This window comes from Schistocerca americana, chromosome 9, assembly GCF_021461395.2.
Source record: "Schistocerca americana isolate TAMUIC-IGC-003095 chromosome 9, iqSchAmer2.1, whole genome shotgun sequence".
Taxonomy (NCBI): Eukaryota; Metazoa; Arthropoda; class Insecta; order Orthoptera; family Acrididae; genus Schistocerca; species Schistocerca americana.
In genome coordinates, this window is record NC_060127.1 from 103,914,322 (window position 1) to 103,934,549 (window position 20,228).

The following is a 20,228-nucleotide window of genomic DNA, read 5'->3' on the forward strand; positions in this document are numbered from 1 at the left end:
AAAAGAACACATTGACACCGGTGTGTCAGACCCACCATACTTGCTCTGGACACTGCGAGAGGGCTGTACAAGCAATGATCACACGCACGGCACAGCGGACACACCAGGAACCGCGGTGTTGGCCGTCGAATGGCGCTAGCTGCGCAGCATTTGTGCACCGCCGCCGTCAGTGTCAGCCAGTTTGCCGTGGCATACGGAGCTCCATCGCAGTCTTTAACACTGGTAGCATGCCGCGACAGCGTGGACGTGACCCGTATGTGCAGTTGACGGACTTTGAGCGAGGGCGTATAGTGGGCATGCGGGAGGCCGGGTGGACGTACCGCCGAATTGCTCAACACGTGGGGCGTGAGGTCTCCACAGTACATCGATGTTGTCGCCAGTGGTCGGCGGAAGGTGCACGTGCCCGTCGACCTGGGACCGGACCGCAGCGACGCACGGATGCACGCCAAGACCGTAGGATCCTACGCAGTGCCGTAGGGGACCGCACCGCCACTTCCCAGCAAATTAGGGACACTGTTGCTCCTGGGGTATCGGCGAGGACCATTCGCAACCGTCTCCATGAAGCTGGGCTACGGTCCCGCACACCGTTAGGCCGTCTTCCGCTCACGCCCCAACATCGTGCAGCCCGCCTCCAGTGGTGTCGCGACAGGCGTGAATGGAGGGACGAATGGAGACGTGTCGTCTTCAGCGATGAGAGTCGCTTCTGCCTTGGTGCCAATGATGGTCGTATGCGTGTTTGGCGCCGTGCAGGTGAGCGCCACAATCAGGACTGCATACGACCGAGGCACACAGGGCCAACACCCGGCATCATGGTGTGGGGAGCGATCTCCTACACTGGCCGTACACCACTGGTGATCGTCGAGGGGACACTGAATAGTGCACGGTACATCCAAACCGTCATCGAACCCATCGTTCTACCATTCCTAGACCGGCAAGGGAACTTGCTGTCCCAACAGGACAATGCACGTCCGCATGTATCCCGTGCCACCCAACGTGCTCTAGAAGGTGTAAGTCAACTACCCTGGCCAGCAAGATCTCCGGATCTGTCCCCCATTGAGCATGTTTGGGACTGGATGAAGCGTCGTCTCACGCGGTCTGCACGTCCAGCACGAACGCTGGTCCAACTGAGGCGCCAGGTGGAAATGGCATGGCAAGCCGTTCCACAGGACTACATCCAGCATCTCTACGATCGTCTCCATGGGAGAATAGCAGCCTGCATTGCTGCGAAAGGTGGATATACACTGTACTAGTGCCGACATTGTGTATGCTCTGTTGCCTGTGTCTATGTGCCTGTGGTTCTGTCAGTGTGATCATGTGATGTATCTGACCCCAGGAATGTGTCAATAAAGTTTCCCCTTCCTGGGACAATGAATTCACGGTGTTCTTATTTCAATTTCCAGGAGTGTATGTGGCTGACAGAGCGGTAGCCCTTTTCTTTGGCTCTCACATGACGTTGTGGCACGGTAGTGCTACGCGCCTTACCAACCTATTGCTGGAAGCCCTTGCACCACACTCTCTCTCGACACCTATCCAGCTTTCGCCCTTCTTTTACTTCCGCCACTTTTTCCTCGAACTGAGCTGCGTCTGTACTGTGATACTGACAGTGCACTTGATATCCACGAAGGTGATCTATGGTTTCCTTGAGCAGCATAGGTTGAGGGGGAGCATCCCCACATTGACTGGCGTGCCGTCGGGCTCTGGCGTACCCACTGGCATGGGCCTCCATTGGCCGCCATATTCTCCGGAGCTGACCACATGCGACTCCTTTTTTTGCAGTTACATTTAAGACAAGGTGTACAGCAATAACTTCAAAACCATTGCTGAGCTGAAGACATAAGTGTCCAAGGAAGAGAAACGCAACTGAAATCACTCAACAGAGGAAAGTCCACTGGACCTGACGGGATACCAATTCGATTCTACACAGAGTACGCGAAAGAACTTGCCCCCCTTCTAACAGCCGTGTACCGCAAGTCTCTAGAGGAACGGAAGGTTCCAAATGATTGGAAAAGAGCACAGGTAGTCCCAGTCTTCAAGATGGGTCGTCGAGCAGATGCGCAAAACTATAGACCTATATCTCTGACGTCGATCTGTTGTAGAATTTTAGAACATCTTTTTTGTTCGCGTATCATGTCATTTCTGGAAACCCAGAATCTACTCTATAGGAATCAACATGGATTCCGGAAACAGCGATCGTGTGAGACCCAACTCGCTTTATTTGTTCACGAGACCCAGAAAATATTAGATACAGGCTCCCAGGTAGATGCCATTTTCCTTGACTTCCGAAAGGCGTTCGATACAGTTCCGCACTGTCGCCTGAGAAACAAAGTAAGAACCTACGGAATATCACACCAGCTGTGTGGCTGGATTGAAGAGTTTTTAGCAAACAGAACACAGCATGTTGTTCTCATTGGAGAGACGTCTACAGACGTTAAAGTAATCTCTGGCGTGCCAAAGGGGAGTGTTATGGGACCATTGCTTTTCACAATACATATAAATGACCTAGTACATAGTGTCGAAAGTTCCATGCGGCTTTTCGCGGATGATGCTGTAATATAAAGAGAAGTTGCAACATTAGAAAATTGCAGCGAAATGCAGGAAAATCTGCAGCGGATAGGCACTTGGTGCAGGGAGTGGCAACGGACCCTTAACATAGACAAATGTAATGTATTGCGAATACATAGAAAGAAGGATCCTTTATTCTATGATTATACGATAGCTGAACAAACACTGGTAGCAGTTACTTCTGTAAAATATCTGGGAGTGTGCGTGCGGTACGATTTCAAGTGGAACGATCATATAAAATTAATTGTAGGTAAGGTTGAGATTCATTGGGAGAGGCCTTAGCAAATGTAGTGCATCAAAAAAGGAGGTGGCTTACAAAACACTCGTTCTACCTATACTTGAGTATTGCTCATCAGTGTGGGATCCGTACCAGATCGGGTTGACGGAGGAGATAGAGAAGATCCAAAGAAGAGCGGCGCGTTTCGTCACAGGGTTATTTGGTAAGGTTGATAGCATTATGTAGATGTTTAGCAAACTCAAGTGGCAGACTCTACAAGAGAGGCGCTCTGCATCGCGGTGTAGCTTGCTCTCCAGGTTTCGAGATGGTGCGTTTCTGGATGAGGTATCGAATATATTGCTTTCCCCTACTTATACCTCCCGAGGAGATCACGAATGTAAAATTAGAGAGATTCGAGCACGCACGGAGGCTTTCCGGCAGTCGTTCTTCCCGCGAACCATACGCGACTGGAACAGGAAAGGGAGGTAATGACAGTGGCACGTAAAGTGCCCTCCGCCACACACCGTTGGGTGGCTTGCGGAGTATAAATGTAGATGTAGACAGCTGTTCAGGAGGTCATCGACAGCATCGATGTTCCGACAAAAGGGTCACGAAGAATTTTACTAATCGCCTGAACCACATCATCGCCAATGATGGCAGGCATATCTAACATGGTATAAGCTAAATCCGAATATCTGTAGTGACGTTTATGTGTTGAATAAAGTGTGTGCTCGCCGTAGTTTGCAACTAATTTACTTTTTTTTCTTTTTTCTTTTTGATGGAGTTCAATAACTGTAAACCTGTATGTGAGTTGCTCGAAAACTTCTTAAAAATAAGACAAGAGACAAGAGTATCATCAGGAGTGCTCCAAAGAAAATTTAGAATAGCAATAAATATAATATTATTTTTAACTGTCATTAAGTCTATCCTGAAGGTTTCTGTCTGGAGTATAGCCTTATGTGGAATCAAAACGTGTATGGCAAACAGCAGAGGTAAGAAAAGAACAGCAGCAAATCAGATGTGTTGTTACAAAAAATGCTGATCTTTAGATCCAAAGACCAGGTAACTCATGAACACATGTGACATAGATTTGGGGAAAAGAGAGCTGCATGTTAGAATTAGAGGAAAAGATCTGCAAATCACAGTTAAGTGCCTGGCAGAGGGTACACTGAACTACTTTCATCACCATCACCTAATAAGGAACTGTAAATATGGTAGTGCAGTAAAGTGTCGGGAGTAAAAATTGTAAAGTGACAGCAGGGGGTTGAATGTAACAAGCTAGTTTAGTTACAAGTCGGTTGCTGGTTTCCAGACGAAACGAATGTTACTGGGGGGGGGGGGGGGGGGGGGGGCGATGTAACACCTACAGCGCCTCTCGCTGTTGAAATAACAAAAATAGCTCCCAAATTAGCTCCCATGTCCTTAAACTATCAATTCACAAAATGACCCAAGTCCCTCCACAAGTAGTAATTACGAAAAATAAATAAAAAACAAATAGAGGGAAATATCTAGTATAGAAAGCAAAAGAAAAGAAAAGGAAAATTTAATTATAAATTTTAGAAACATGGGAGGGGGGGAAAACAGTAGAAAATATTAAAATATTAGTTATTCCAATACGTAAGAAAATCAATATTATAGTCATAGAACGTAGGTCTGGGATACCAAAGATAGTGTTTATTAAAGTATAAATAGCCATACGTTATAATTACGATACTCCAGTCTCTAGTCTGTTCTAGTTCGGAAGTTATTTAGGACGTACAGCTTTAGAGAATAACAATTGGGACTTTATTAAACAGGGATCAAGAATAGATGGTGACGAGATTGTTTTTGAGGATTGTCAATTCAAGACTTTAATTTGGACGTTTATCAGATTAGATAAACGGGAAGGTGAATACTAATCTCTTTGGCTTTAATGTCAATTCATGTGAATATTTAAACGTTTTACTGAATTGAAAATTTTAACCAGGTTCGGGCTTTGAATTGTGATAGTGGGAAACTTTAACTTCACGCGACTAGTGATCATAGTTAATGACAGTTTGCGGATATTAAATAGAAATAACTTATTTACCGAAAGTGACAGGATATTATCTAACATCTCTGATGCTAGCGGGTATCCTACTTAGGCATCTAATTAAAGAACTTATTTGAATGAGATCGTATGAGTGAACTTATTTATTAATAACTCTTGTCAGTAAACTGACGTTGTTAATTTGAAACATAATACAAATCTTGAACATTAATTTAACTTAGATTAATAAACGTTAAGGTTTACGTGATCTATGCCAAGAACAAACTAGCGATTCGTAACTAAAACAATTGAACGAAAGGTTAAAGTATCGTCGTCTGTAAACATTGGTAGTTATGCTACTAAAGATTTTTTCTCTCAGAGTTGGGAAGACTATACGTGTAGTGACCCACGTTTAACATTGGGTTTTAAAAGTAATCAAACTGATACTTAGCAGGGACAATATTAAATAAAAGTAAAACCCTTCAATGACAGTCAATGTGCAAAAAATAAAATCAAACTTGCACCTATTAGACGAAAAAGCGAAAACAGAAAAAGGGCTGCTACAGGAGTCATATAGTTTACGTATCTCCAGAAATAGTTACCCAACGTGACGATACTTACTTATTATCAGAAGGTGAAATTGTTGCAGGCGAATTCTCTAAGCACGGCATCCTGAAAACAAAAAAGTAAGAATAAATCATTGCTTTTGCATGCAAACTAAAGCGTTGCCATTTGCACTTTGACAATCCCATCTTGCAACAAAGGGCTGCTCTACTTCTTTGAGCAGTACTTAGTTAGGGTGCTTCTAATCACTAGTGGTTCCTATTTCCATAAATTTCTCGGTGTCCTCTCCGCTGTTTTAGCTCTCAGCGTTTCAACAAAATGAAGTAGTATATCTACATATGACTAGTTTAAATGAAATGGACGTGTGCACTGCTGAAACCACTACTTAAAGACAAGATTTACTGCTGATTTTATGGCGGCGTACATATCTAATTAAGAACTGAGGGGGCCAATTTTCAAGTTGTCACAGAAAGGGTTAAATAAAAACATTTTAGGATAGACACTGTTTTATTATTTTAAAAATTACATCTAGATCTACCATGACTAACTTGATGTACATGACTACTGTGCAAATCACAGTTAAGTGCCTGGCAGAGAGTGCACTGAACTACTTTCAACATTATTTCTCTACCGTTCCACACCCTAACACTGTGCGGGAAAAAATAACGCTTAAGTTTGGAATTTTTATGTTTATTATCTACCAGTGTCGGTTGTTACAATCATTTCCATGGAGAAAACTGTGAGGTACAAATAACAACTATAGAATATATGCAATCATCATAGCAAATTGAGGAATTAAATAAAGTCGTTTTTAAACCACAGTACTTACACACTGCGCATTAACGGATTGACCATACATTTGTCATATTTGAGCCATAGAAGTGTAGAAAACATATAATTGTTACTGGTATTTACGAAGCGTGTCACTTAAGGTTGTTAATTAAAAGTTACATAACGGATTACATTTATTCGTGGAAGCGCGCTATTAAATAATAAATAAATTCCAGAATGAGATTTTCACTTTGCAGCGGAGTGTGCGCAGATATGAAACTATGAAACTTCCTGGCAGATTAAAACGTAGCGCTGGACCGAGACTCGAACTTGGGACCTTTGCGTTTCGCGGGCAAGTGCTCTCTCTACCAATTTTTTTTTTTTTTTTTTTTTTTTTTTTTTTTTTTTTTTTTTGCAGACGCTCTATCCATCCTTTATTCCAGCAATCCAATTTTTGTTTAATCACTTTTGTTTTTTATTTATTTATTTATTTTTAGGATGGGCAGGACGTGGTACACGCCGCACTGGCAGTGGGGTCTCTTCACGGCACTGCCATTGCGTCGAGGCCCAAACCCCTCCCACCCCTTTTTTCATGTTCCCTTTTGGGTCATAGCACTAAGTGTGCAGAAATCTTAACTCAAAATTCCCATTCTCCGATGTAAGAAAGACAAAGAAACCTCTTCTCTGAGTAGAAACTGAGCACTGATAAAAACTTAACAATTCTTCTCGAATCACACAAATACGTTGGAAGTCGAACACGAGTAATTTTGAAAAAATGTTTTGAAAAAAGAAAAAAAAATGTAATGGAAGCAAGATAATAGTAAATAATAATAAGAAACCAAGTGACTTTTAATTTTCTTCTGTTCGTTCAAGGTGTTGTACTGGTTCCACATATTTAACCACACCCATTCTTTCAAAAATGATCTTGAGCATGTTGCCGTAGTGCTTCTTGTGGTTGCGATATGTGCTGATTTTTGCATATTCACACTTCATGTAAACGCAGAATTCTATCTCCGTTGTCTGACCCAAGTTTGTGGATGACATAACTAACAAATTTTCCCAGTAACCAACTAATGGCGTTGGTTTTTAATTTCGGGAAGTATGTCATGTCTGGTCTCAGGAGGAGTGATGGCGTTATATATTCCGTAGAGGATCTGGTGAGAAAGGCGATTTGTTGTCTGATCCAATTCCAGTTATGCATATTGCCACCGCAGGTGAATCTGTGGCTGAGTGTATCCACCAGATTGCATTTTCCACAAAGGTGTGTCTGGTTTAAACCGATCCCATATAGTCTCTCGTCGGTGCTGATGACATTGTTAACTGTTTTGTACCATGCGGAAATAGCGTCTGTAGATAGCCCGGCATGGTTGATGTTCCGCCATACAGCTTTCCAGTCACAATTTGGGAATTTCGCTTCAATTTTGTTTCTGCCCTCATTTAACTTGCTTTCAAGTATGATGTCGCGCGCTGTGATACGTGTGTTGCTTCTGATTTCGTCACTAAGATAACTTGCTTAGAGGAAAAAGTTCCTCACATACTGCAGACGGGCATTAATCCTTCGCACATCAATCGGTGCTTGCAGGCTATGGGGTGTCACAGCCTCAAAGAGCTTTGCGATTATACATTGTGGAAGTTCTCTGAGTATATGGAAAGTCCGTTTGAAGAACAGAGTAGACGCTTTATTGCGAATATCCACCAAACCGAGGCCCCCGTTTCTGACATCCAGTATAACGGTAGTCGCACCAACCCTGAATATGTCTCCTCGCCATAAATAATTGGTAACAGTGGACATGATCCCTTTCGCTACTAGTTTAGGGATTGGAAATACCTGTGCAGTGAAATACGCTTTAGACAGAACGCAGGAGTTGATGAATCTGACTTTTTGCACCAGGTTCATAGTTCGATGGATGTTCTCCATTACAGCACCATGAACTTTCCTCCTAGTTTCCGTCCAGTTAAAAGCAGCCATCCTCATCGGGCATGCCATTAAGGTCATTCCCAAAGTTTTATGTTTGTTGTCTTGTTTTGCCCATGCCAGTCGAAGGTGATCTAGGCCCCGTAGATTCAATATTTGAGTTTTGTTTTCATTTGTTGTCGCTCCCGACGCTAGACAATACCTTTGGATTTCTCTTTCCAGTGTAACTGTCTCCTACTTATTCCTTATTACAACGCCCACGTCATCAGCATGAGCTCGTATGACAGTTTCCTCTCCACTCAATGTTATGCCTGTTAGTCTTGCGTGGACACTGCGGAGAAAGGGCTCTAAAGGTACGGAAAATAAAAACATAGATAAGGGACTGCCCTGTGGAACCCCTCGCCTTATCTGTATGGGTTTAGATGTTTGGCCATTGATTGCTATTTTCGCATTTATACCTGTTGCAATATTTCTTAGCATGTTGACAATCTGGGGGTGGAAAGCCATTCTTGGCAGCGTCGCAAAGAGGTATCTATGACTAACACGGTCAAAAGTTTTGCTGAAATCTATAAAGATTAAAGCACATTTTATACTTATCACTGAGGTAATTGCAATGACGTCTCTGTATGCAGATAGACTTTCGAATATCGTTCTGGTCGGAGAAAAAGATTGATGATGATTCAATATTTTGTTGGAAAAGGCAGAGAGTCTTTTGTTGACAATACGCGAAATTATTTTGTAATCAGAATTTAGTAGCGAAAGAGGCCGAAAATTGTTTAAGTTGTTTTTGCCTTTACTCCTAGGAATCATTACTATTTTACTTTCCTTAAGCTCTGCAGGGACCGTTTTTCCCTTCAGGGCCTCGTTTGCCATGGAAGTGATCTTGTCCCCAATTATAGACCAGTAGCGGGCATAAAACTCCACAGGGAGGCCATCAAGTCCCGGAGATTTTTTGAGAGATGAGTTACGCACTGCCTCATGCACTTCATCTTTAGTAATAGGTGACAGAATGTCAGCGTTGTCTGTTCCCGACAACTGTGGACCTAAAATAGTGAGAAAGTCCTCGAGAGCTGCATCTTCCACTGTGGTAGGGGCATATAAGGTTTCATAGTACCTGTGGACTTCGTCCAGTATTTCTTTCTGGCATGTGAGCCTCATACCAGCATGCGTCTGGACTTCATCAATAAAAGTTAGACGTCTGTTTTCAGCATGCCGCACCAAGTGATACAGAGAAGCTGTTTCATCTGCTACGACTGATGTGGCTTTCGATTTAATTTTGAGTCCCTCCATCTGTTGCCGTTTAATGCTTAATCACTTGGCTTTTATTTTTTTGATATCATTCAGACGAATTACGTCATGATGGGCCTGTTGATATAAGTCTCTTAAAACTTTATAATAAAACTCCATGGTATTCCTCAACTCCCTGTGCCTCGCCTGCATGACAACTTTCCGCAGCCTTGGTTTAGCCCTCCTAGTCCACCAGTCAATGACTGTTCGGTGCTTGTCTACTGTGCGGAGGCACATAGTCCACGCTACTCTTATTTCCTGTTCCAGTTCTTCGTCAGTTAAAACAGAGATATTTAAATTCCATTGGCCTCTGAATCGACGGGTTGGCTGTACACTTAAATTAAAGCAAGTGAAAAGTGTACTGTGATCGCTAAAATACACGGGAATAGTTTCAACGTTTAATAAATAATTTTGCAAATTCGGTGACACGTAAATTCTATCTAGTCTGCTGCGGGAATGGCTGGTTATATATGTGAACCCGACTGACGACGGGTGCTGAAGTTCCCAAACATCCTTAAGGTGTAGATCACTTATTAACTTTTTTAACTGTGGCGAGTAGTTGAAATTGGGTTGTTGATCTTTCTGGTTTAAAACAGTTAAAATCTCCACCTGGTATAAGAGAACAAGGATTTTTCCTCAATAAATAAATCAGTTCATCTTGAAAAAACTTCGCACGATCCAATTTGTGGGAATTTCCTGATGGGGCGTAAAGGTTAAGCACTGTCACATCGAAAATTTTTATGCCTATGGCTCTTCCTGATTCTAGTCGTTCGATTTCAGTCACCGGAATGCCTTCCCTTATAAGAATGGCTGTACCGATATTGGCTTCCGTAGAAACATTAACAATTTCAAAAAAGCCTGGTACCCGAAATTTCGTTATCGCAACTTCTTGTAGCAACGCGATATCTGTCCCAGACTGGTACAAGAATTCTTTTAGTGTTGCCAATTTCAAGGGTGACTGTATTTTATTAATGTTAATAGTAGTAATGTTATAACCTTGCATCACAGACATACCAGAAGATGCTATTTGGGATGAGGATCGGTATGATTATAGCAGCAACGTGCTTCTCTACAAGGCACGATCTTTACAAGCTGTGTGCCCATTACATGTACTAACTTCCTAGAAAAATTTGCACTGCTTTCAAACAAAGTGAATGAGAAGAAAAGTATCCTGAAATCCTGACAATGCATTGCTATAAGTCACTGTGGCCCTTCTCTTTCTCCTCTTCAGTGTAGGCCCTGATGACTTCATATTTAATGTTCTTTTTCTTGATGTCTTTTTTCTCTGGTGTGGCTTTCGCTTGATGACGCGTGACAGCAAGACCCGGTGTCGGTCGCAGCCGCCGGCGGTGGCTAAATGGGGCAACGGCCGTGGCTTGCGAGTCGTCAATTTTTGGTTGCGGGGTGGTGTCTGTTGTGTTGTCTTGCTGGCGAGGCGGTGATGCTTGTTTATTTCCTCCTTCGGCGCGGGGTTGCGCTTCGGAGTCAGCAGGTCGTTTACTTGGTACTTCCTCGTACTGTTCGCACTGTATGGGCTGTGCACTCGATGCGGTTATTGCAGCTGTGACCTCAGGCTCAGGGTCACATTTCCGTGAAAGGTCACTACCAGCTGCGTCACTATCTGTTCGTGGCGGTATAAGTCCTTGTGCGGAAGTGGGAGCCACATCGACCCGCATTCCATCTCCTTTTTCCACTTGCAACAGATCTTCAGGACTGGGCTTCGGCCTCCTGGCAACGGGTGTTTCACAGGAAGAGTCCTCATCAACATTTTTTTCAGTGTCCTCTAGGGGACGCTTTTTAGTGGGAATCTCTCTGTCACGGAAAGGAATTTCAGCAGTTAATGCAGGTTTTGAAGACGGAAAGTCATTAACATTAAGTGCAACATTTTCAGAGGCAGTAACAAGATCCACGACAGCCGCCGGCTCTGTTGTGTTACTGGCTGGCAACAAATCGTTGAGTGTTAATTTCCGGCGTTGCGTAAGGTTATTTGTTAGCACAAAAACACGGCGAGGGCAGTCCTGACGGAGGTGACCAGACTCGTTACATACATGACATGTAGGGGTTTGTCCTGAGTACATAACATGCGCCTTGTGCCCGTCAACAAAGATGTGGGAGGGAATGTTTGCCTTCACTCCCATCTCCACGGAGCGAATGCCGTTAAAGCACTGCAGCTTGAAATGCGAAGCCCAACTTTCGTTGACTATTTGCCTGACAACCCCATACTTTGAAAGGACATCTTTAATTTTCGAGTTGTCTACTTCTGTGGGAATATTCAAAACCCTAACATTCCTAATTACAGACTCGGAATTTCGGAGTTTTACAGTACTTTTAGTACCATCGCGGTGTATAAATTCCGTTTCATAACGAAATTTTGCCAGAAAGCGGTCTACACTTACGGAATCGTTAAACTTTACAAAAATGCAGTATTCATCAGAGTCTATCTGCATGGTATGAATAGATTCAGAATGAAGGCCAATTACCTCGGTAATTCAGTCGTGTATTTCAAGTGCAGATGGCTGTACTCGACGGGTGTACTTGTCGAAGGTGAAAATCACGGTGTTTTTTCTCACGGAGTTTGCCATGGTGTTCTGCAGTGATGAAATCTCGGACAACGCCGAAATCCCAACGGCACTACGTAGAAAGACGACACGAATGAAGACCAAATGCTCAATTGATAACGCTTAATTCACGTGCAAAACGCCAATAAACGATCACGAAACACGAAAACACTGGTGTAAACACTGAACGTTCACGGAGCAAACTTGAGGAGCGTGCGACCGCTGCGACAGCTAAAGCCAGACTGCTGAGCTACCCATGCACGACTCCCGACCTGTCCTCACAGCTTCAAGTCTGCCAGTACTTCGTCTCCTACCTTCCAAACTTCACAGAAGCTCTTCTGGTAGAACACTTTCCCGCGAAAGGCAAAGGTCCCGAGTTCGAGTCTCGGTCCGGCACACAGTTTTAATCTGCCAGGAAGTTTCAATAAATAAATTGCATATGCTAACTTCAGTGACCCATATGTAAAATAGTACCCATAACATCCAGACAGATATGTCCAGAAGTCTACATGTGCCTGACATAGATCGGTCTGTAGAGATTTTACTGTCAGCTAATGGTTACCACAAGGGCAAAACAGTTCTTTAATGAGATTAGTTAGCCACTTTTAACACAATTTTAAGCTTCTCATATTTTATTGCCTTTTTGATCTACGTACATAATAACTCCATCGCCAGTTATCACTGTTATAACACTTCTTAATATTCTGCTCCGTTACAGCTCTTTTAATTGACTTCTTTCACAATGTTTAGTGTAAATAAATACATTCTTTTTCATTTCTGCAACACTAAAGTAGATATACCGCACTATAACCGGTTTTATACTTACGTTGTTGGTCAGAAAAAGGACTCTACGTCATTTCTGTTGCTGTAATCTTGAGCTAGACTAAATAACATTTGTAACCTTGTAGGCATTCACACTGCACATGTGTTTCAACTTGATTTTTTCGACGATCACATAGTTTTTGTACCTTCCACAGTTATAGTGCATCAGTTATTAAGTGTGGAGTTATCACCATATGTACACTCCTGTTATTGTTCGAAGACATGATTGTAAGAGTCGAAACCGCTAGATAAAAAATATTAAAATTGTACAACTGATGAGACAAATATAATTTTTCCAGATTATTTAACAACTAATCACGTCCGAGAAGCTCTTTGAAATCTCTCAGTGCGATCTCTGATTTCTCTTATTTTATTACGAACATAATTTCTGTCTATGTAGGTGGGCTTCAACTAAATATTTTCGCATTTGGAGTAGAAAGTTATTAAAGCTTCGTCAAGAGATCTTGGCGCAACGAAAAACGCTTTTATTTTAATGGTTGCCCTTCAACTCTGCCTCCCCTATATCGCCATAATACAGAACGATCTGCCCTTCTCTGAACTCTCTCAATGTCGTCTGTCATAACTATCTGGTAAGGACGTGACACGACAGTCACTTGTTGTCATTTGGAGAGAGAAGTTTGATCCCGGATCGCGCTTTAAGGGCGCGCGTCGGGGCCCGTTGAGGCCAACCCAACCAGGCAGCGGGAAAGAGCGAGATGGAAGACGGCGGCGAGCGAGTGGTCAGAGGCAGATCGCCCCACGTGGAGCTGTCAGCTTCAAAGGCCTGGCAGTTACCTGACGTCAGGCTGGTTCATCCAACACCGACTGAAAGGGTGCCTCGGCGCTTGTTGGTGACGTCACGTCAGCTAGGCACGGCGTACGCCAGGTCTGCTGCAGGCAGAAACGCCTAGGCGTGCTTGTCACTACAAATCTCTTATTTTTGGACAAAATGTTTGGTATTGTTTTGGATTCTGCAGTTTTATTTAGACGAAAGATTTTCTTACTATCGTAAAGCTACAAATGAAGATCATAGTTCTGTATTACTGAGTCCTGTCGAAACAAACGTAGATCAATATGAGAAGATGCTTTGCCCCATTGCAAGCTTCGGAAATTTTTCATTCGAGTAACTATATTTACTTGATCCATTTCATTATCTAAACTTACTTCAACCCCCTTACAATGAACTCGTTTCTTTTATTTATTTATTTTCGTTTGACATCGTCACTGGAAATGTGAACTAATTTACATGTGTAAATGTCCAACAGTTGCCAGTCATTAGATTACAGTCGTTTTCAACTAAAGGAATTCTAAAAAGGAAACAAAATAGCTTCATACATTAAAAATACTGCTGAGCTTAAACTTTTTTAAACATGCACATTAGAAAAGATAAATATTCCCCTCTGGCAACTGAAAGGAGAAACTTTATAATATAAAAAAATTTTATTTGATAAAACAAGTATCTCTCTTTTGCCTCTTATTCTGTCCCCCATCCCCTCCCTCAACGTGTACAATCGCAAGATATTTCATTAACATTCAGTGCTCCTCACCCCATAGTCAACCAAGATACCTAAAGAAGAGCAACAATATGTTCACAGTTTCTTGTAAAAGCAACCCACTACAAACGTAACTTCCTCAGATTTAGAAATAATGTAAATAAGCACGAATTCTGTTGCTGCTGGACCATGAAGTTGTTTTTGTATGTCAATCCTTAAAACAGATGGAAATGTAAGGTCAGGAGTACACTATCTGTTAAGAAGTGTAATGAATTGCACAATTAATTGATTGCAGAAATTTCTCAGAAAAATGTGTATTGGTCAAGTACCGCCAATAGTTTCACATTTTCCTGTGTCAGAGAGGGAGACACCACCATTAAGAGTATGCCTGAAACAGACATGGCGTTCGCCGTACCTAGCTGACGTGACGTCACCAACAAGCGCCGAGGCCTTTCTTTGAGTCGGTGTTGGTTTATTCCGTTTCAGCGCTCGGCTTTAAGACAATGCTTTGTCCACGTTTGCGTTGATTACATACAGATGTGAAATACTACGACAAAGTACGAGACGGCAAATGAAAGAGAAGTTTGAGACGTATTAGCGGAGACGCTGACGCGATTTATAAGATTTTTATATCGACAGGTATTGAATAAACAAAACTGCTATATGTGCAATTTACTGAATAGAACTTTTGAAACACTACGGGTCCAGACTAGAGCGAGTCACGGGCTTCAACAAAGGACATTAAACACTTTCTGTCCTTCTGGACATCGACCGTGCCCTTGAAAAACTGTGGCACAACGGGTTGCTATACAAACTATTTGAAACAGAACTATCAGCAAAAATTATAAGAATAATAAAATCCTGTCTAACAGACAGAACTTGTATCGTACGCGTAGGAAAAGAAAAATCTGGAGCTTTTACACCACAAGCAGGAGTACCCCAAGGAGAAATACAGCCCCCCTTACTGTACACACTACACACTACATACTGCTGACATACCAACACTTGAGACACAAACGGAAACCGTAGGTCTGTATGCAGATAATACAGCCTACTGGTGCACAGAACTAGGGACAACCACTGTAAAACGAAAGACAAAAAACTACCTTAAACGAGTAGAGCAATGGATGACCAAATGGCGAATTCGCCCCAACCCCAACAAAACACAAACAGTTCTCTTCCAACACGGACATTTGACAAAAAAACGACAGCAAGACAACGACATTCAACTATCTCTATGGAACACGCCCCTCACACTCAGCAGCTCAGCCAGATACCTAGAAGTACATCTAGACAGACACTTTAACTGGAAAACACACCTGTATCACCTACTAAACACAAAACGACTCAAACAAAATTTATTAAGACAGGTACAAGGACGCTTCCGTGGCTGCAGCGACGAAACAGCTCTACATACTTATAAAACATTCATAAGACAATTGCTAGAGTACGTAGTCGCCCCACCCGGGGAAATACAGGCTCACAACGCGGAAAAACTCTTCAAAACAGAGAGAAGACTAATTCGCAGCATCACCAAATTACCTCCCACAACACCCAGTAACGAAATGTGCACAATCACAGGTGTAGAACCATTGGAAACCAGAATGGCCAAGCTCAGGGTGAGATAACGGCAAACACATACTCTACACAAGGCCAATCTTGGACGATATACTCACTATAAACGACACAGAAAACCGAAAACCTAAGGACAAATAGATACCACCCTAACAGATAATAGCCCAAAACACAGCCAAAACTTTCCCTGACCTCGTGCCAATCCTGCAACCGCTAATCGAAAACACAACACCAACCTAGGTAGACGAATGAATAATGGATTATCCACACACACATCACAACGACACAGACACACACACACACACACACACACACACACACACACCAACACAAGAAACCAGCAAACAGTCTAATCAACACAGAACACCTGACAATACCGAACACTCGCCCCTCAAGGATCAATTACACTTGAAAATACCTAAGGAAAAGACGCGACATCACCTATAAATGAACTCTACTGTATTCAAAACATACTGTATAGCAACTACGCTCGGAATCTGACATCTACTACAAATTGCCAAAATATATGTATAACGATTACGAAAATCAGCCATGTAACTTACCACATCAATACTATCAAATTGCTTATATATTACATCCCATCTATACATCTTCAATTTGTTTGTACATGTCTGTACTTATACTACCCATTATTATTATCCACGTTATATGTTTTTTTTGTTTTTCATTGAAACCTATCCTATAATAACCTTTCCTTAAAAAGAAAAGAATATATTGTAATAAAATTGCAAGCCATATATGACGAATGCACTTGTAAGAAAAATAAATTGTAATAAAAAATAAATCGTATGTAAAACCCCTCTGGGGTTACGAAAATGAACCATGTAACTTTCCACATCAATACTATCAAATTACTTATAAATTACATCCCATCTATACATCTTCAACTTGTTTATACATGTCTGTACTTATACTACCCATTTTTTATCCACATTATATGTTTTTTGTTTTTCATTAAAACCTATCTCATAATAACCTTTCCTTAAGCCGGCCTGAGTGACCGAGCGGTTCTAGGCGCTACAGTCTGGACCCGCGCGACCGCTACGGTCGCAGGTTCGAATCCTGCTTTGGGCATGGATATGTGTGATGTCCTTAGGTTAGTTAGGTTTAAGTAGTTCTAAGTTCTAGGGGACTGATGACCACATCAGTTAAGTCCCAGAGTGCTCAGAGCCATTTGAACCATTTTGAATCTTTCCTTAAAAAGAAGAGAATATATTGTAATAAAATTGCAAGCCAATATGACGAATGCACTTGTAAGAAAAATAAATTGTAATAAAAAATCATATGTAAAACCCCTCTGGCTGAAAAGGGACGCAAGCATGCCCTAAAACAACTCCAGGACAGAGTTCTGCGCGCCTTTGCCACGCCGGACCCGTGTTGCTCGAAGTCACAATGTTAAGGACTTCGTGGCCACTTCTTGATAAACTGGCTGTTGGCTTCTGTGTCGGGTTCTTCGGCCGACGTTCGTCTGATGATTTTTCTGACGTTTCGCCGGCACGGGTGGCTGGCACTGTCAAAGTTTCACCCTCCATTGCTGGCGGTGGACTGCGTCATCTTCGTCCGTCTCCTCATCCTGCTCCCTCTCTTTGTCAATCACCACCTCCCTCCCTCTCTGTTCACCTTCTCCTCCCCCCTCTCCATCCATCTCCTCCTGCCCACTCTCAGTCTACCACCTACCCCCCTCCAACTTTCTCTGTCCCTTCTTCCCTCCCTCCCTCTCTCTCTCTCTCTCTCTCTCTCTCTCTCTCTCTATCTATCTCTATCTCCTCCTCCCTCCCCTCCTCTCCTCTGACCACCATCTTCTTCCCGTTTTCTGTGTCCATTTCCTTCCATCTCTCTGTCCATCTCCTCTGACCTTGAACCTTGCTTATTGTTAATGCAAATTCAGATTCTGTAATATTATCCTAATCAAAAACCAGTAACGCAATTTTGTCATATGATGACATGATGGAGACCGTGGCTGTTGTTTGAAGACAAATGTTGATGGCGTTAGAACAGCAACCAGCCACAAATTTCTCATTGAACACTTAAGATTTTTCACTGAGATGATTTCTACCACGCACCACATGTTTTGATACATACAAAGAGCTTACAAACAATTTACGTGTGCAACAATAAAAATGCAGTGGGAATGCATTTACATCTGCTGGACGAATTTTATGAAAACAAACACTCGAAACCGAAGTTTCACGACAATTAATCTATAAAAAACACACCACATGTCATAAAGAAAGCATGTAAACTGTCTGAGGAGGAATCACAACGATTCGAAACAGGTAACAGTAGCCTTTGAATAAAGGAGCTGAAACTAAAGTTGTGGCTGGTTGCTGTTCTAACACCAAAAACCAGTAAGCCATAAATACAAATTTCCTGTTTGCTAAGAACGTTTCGTTATTGTATATTCTATATACATATTTATGTTTTAAGTATATGACCTGTAAATGTCTAAACGTTTATGACAGTAACCTGTAAAAATTTGAAGAAAATCAGAAAGGTACATCTTGAGATTTTAGGTAACAACGTTTTCCATTTATACATTAAATATGTAAATTAATGTATTAACTGTACTGAAAATATACTATATTAAAGAATGAGTTACCTAAAAACACTGTCGCATGAGAGTCCAACGTTGTATCAAAATTTCAAATCAAATGGTCAAGAAATTCTCGATATTAACGATTTTGAACAAACTAGCGTTTGTCTCCATATTTTCGCTGCGCAATGACTGTTCCATAAAATTTCGGGCGTGCAGCTGCATAAATTTCACTTCTGCTGCACGCCCGAAATTTTATGGAACAAACTAACATTCACATTTTTATAGAATTTCCCCTTTTATTGCGTATAAACCAGATAAGGTTCCAGTAGATGTATAGAAACATGTGAGTATTCGATTCAGTGTCGTGTAAAATTTCTGGCCGAGCGGTTCAAGGCGCTTCAGTCCGGAACCACGATGCTGCTACGGTCGCAGGTTTCAATCCTGCCTTGGGCATGGATGTGTGTGTTAGTTAGGTTTAAGTACTTCTAAGTCTAGGAGACTGATGACGTCAGATGTTACGTCCCATAGTGCTTAAAGATATTTGAACCTTTTTTTTTTTTTTTTTTGTAATATTTCAAAGTTATACGTGAAGAACTTCCACGGATTTCAGATTTTGAAGAAACGAACATCTACGTTTGTATTTATATAAAAACTGTAAATTTTCCTTACTCCAAATCTCCGACACTTTCAACCTGCTACTCATGCTAAGGCTCACGATGGCAATTTGCTCACCACGCCCTTTCCTAGGATCATAAAATTATCAGAGAACAATATACTTGCATTGGCTCCTCTTCATACGATCGTATAATTTTTGGATAACAGTAAACATGCATATGGCGACCCTGAATCTAGGTTCTCGTTAACCGTGCGAATCCTCTGAGAAACAGGAAGAGACAGTAGGATGCTTACCTCATGCTTTTAGTATCTTCATGCTGCTTCATCCTCAGGTTTTCTATAAACAGTAGGTCGAAGTATCCATGTCAAAGCTAATACACAAGACAACACAACTGCGGTACATGGCTCATCAGATGTGTCGCCATGTAAGTTAGCTTTACATGGGTGTTCGACCTGCTATTTATTAGGGGAGCTGAAGATAGGGCAGATAGTCTGAAAGCTGATAGTGTAAAGACTTCAGTCACTAAATAACTAGACAACTGTAGAAGTTACTGCAACAATGAACATTACCATAACACTTGTGGATGTCCCATCAGCAAAAACTTGTGATACATTTATTCCAGATGTCAAAGAATTCAATTGCATGCGATACTATTGCATGAACAGCGTTGGTAGAATGGGTTTAATCTGAAGTGTTTATGTATTTCGTATTTTGAGGAACGTTATTCAAGTGTTACTGTCTTTTTTATGGTTTTGGTGACCGTATAAAGACAGTATGATGTTCATTTTCAGAAAGTGAAGGGATTTTGATGCTGAATGTGACGATCTATGGCAGGAGCGTGAAATTCAGTTGTATTAGGTGTTCGACCGCTTAAAAATTTCTTTGTTAGTTTGCTTTGTCGCTTTGTAAGGATGATTCTTTGTGCCAATAAAACTAAAGAAAAAGACAATGCCTACTCGTAACCGCTCAAGAAGCAGGTCAAGGGGGAGGGAGGTGGGGGGAATACGGAATTAAATGTGGAAGGTGATCCGGCAGCAATACGAACGCGAAATAACAGTTATGATGTAGAATAAGAGGCGTTAAAGAGTTGTTGTTGTTGTAGTCTTCAGTCCTGAGACTGGTTTGATGCAGCTCTCCATGCTACTCTATCCTGCGCAAGCTTCTTCATCTCCCAATATCTACTGCAACCTACATCCTTCTGAATCTGCTTAGTGTATTCATCTCTTGGTCTCCCTCTACGATTTTTACCCTCCACGCTGCCCTCCAATACTAAATTGGTGATC

At 42.0% G+C, this 20,228-nt stretch overlaps 1 protein-coding gene across 1 annotated transcript in view; it reads right to left on the minus strand.

Annotated features, from left to right (window-relative positions):
* LOC124550705 (cysteine-rich, acidic integral membrane protein-like) overlaps positions 1-19,270 on the minus strand; it is a 57,113-nt gene extending 37,843 nt beyond the window's left edge. The window contains exon 1 of the mRNA XM_047125427.1: positions 19,239-19,270. Within this exon, the coding sequence (XP_046981383.1) occupies positions 19,239-19,270 (32 nt within the window). The remainder of the gene's footprint in view (positions 1-19,238) is intronic.
* Positions 19,271-20,228: the final 958 nt, after the last annotated feature.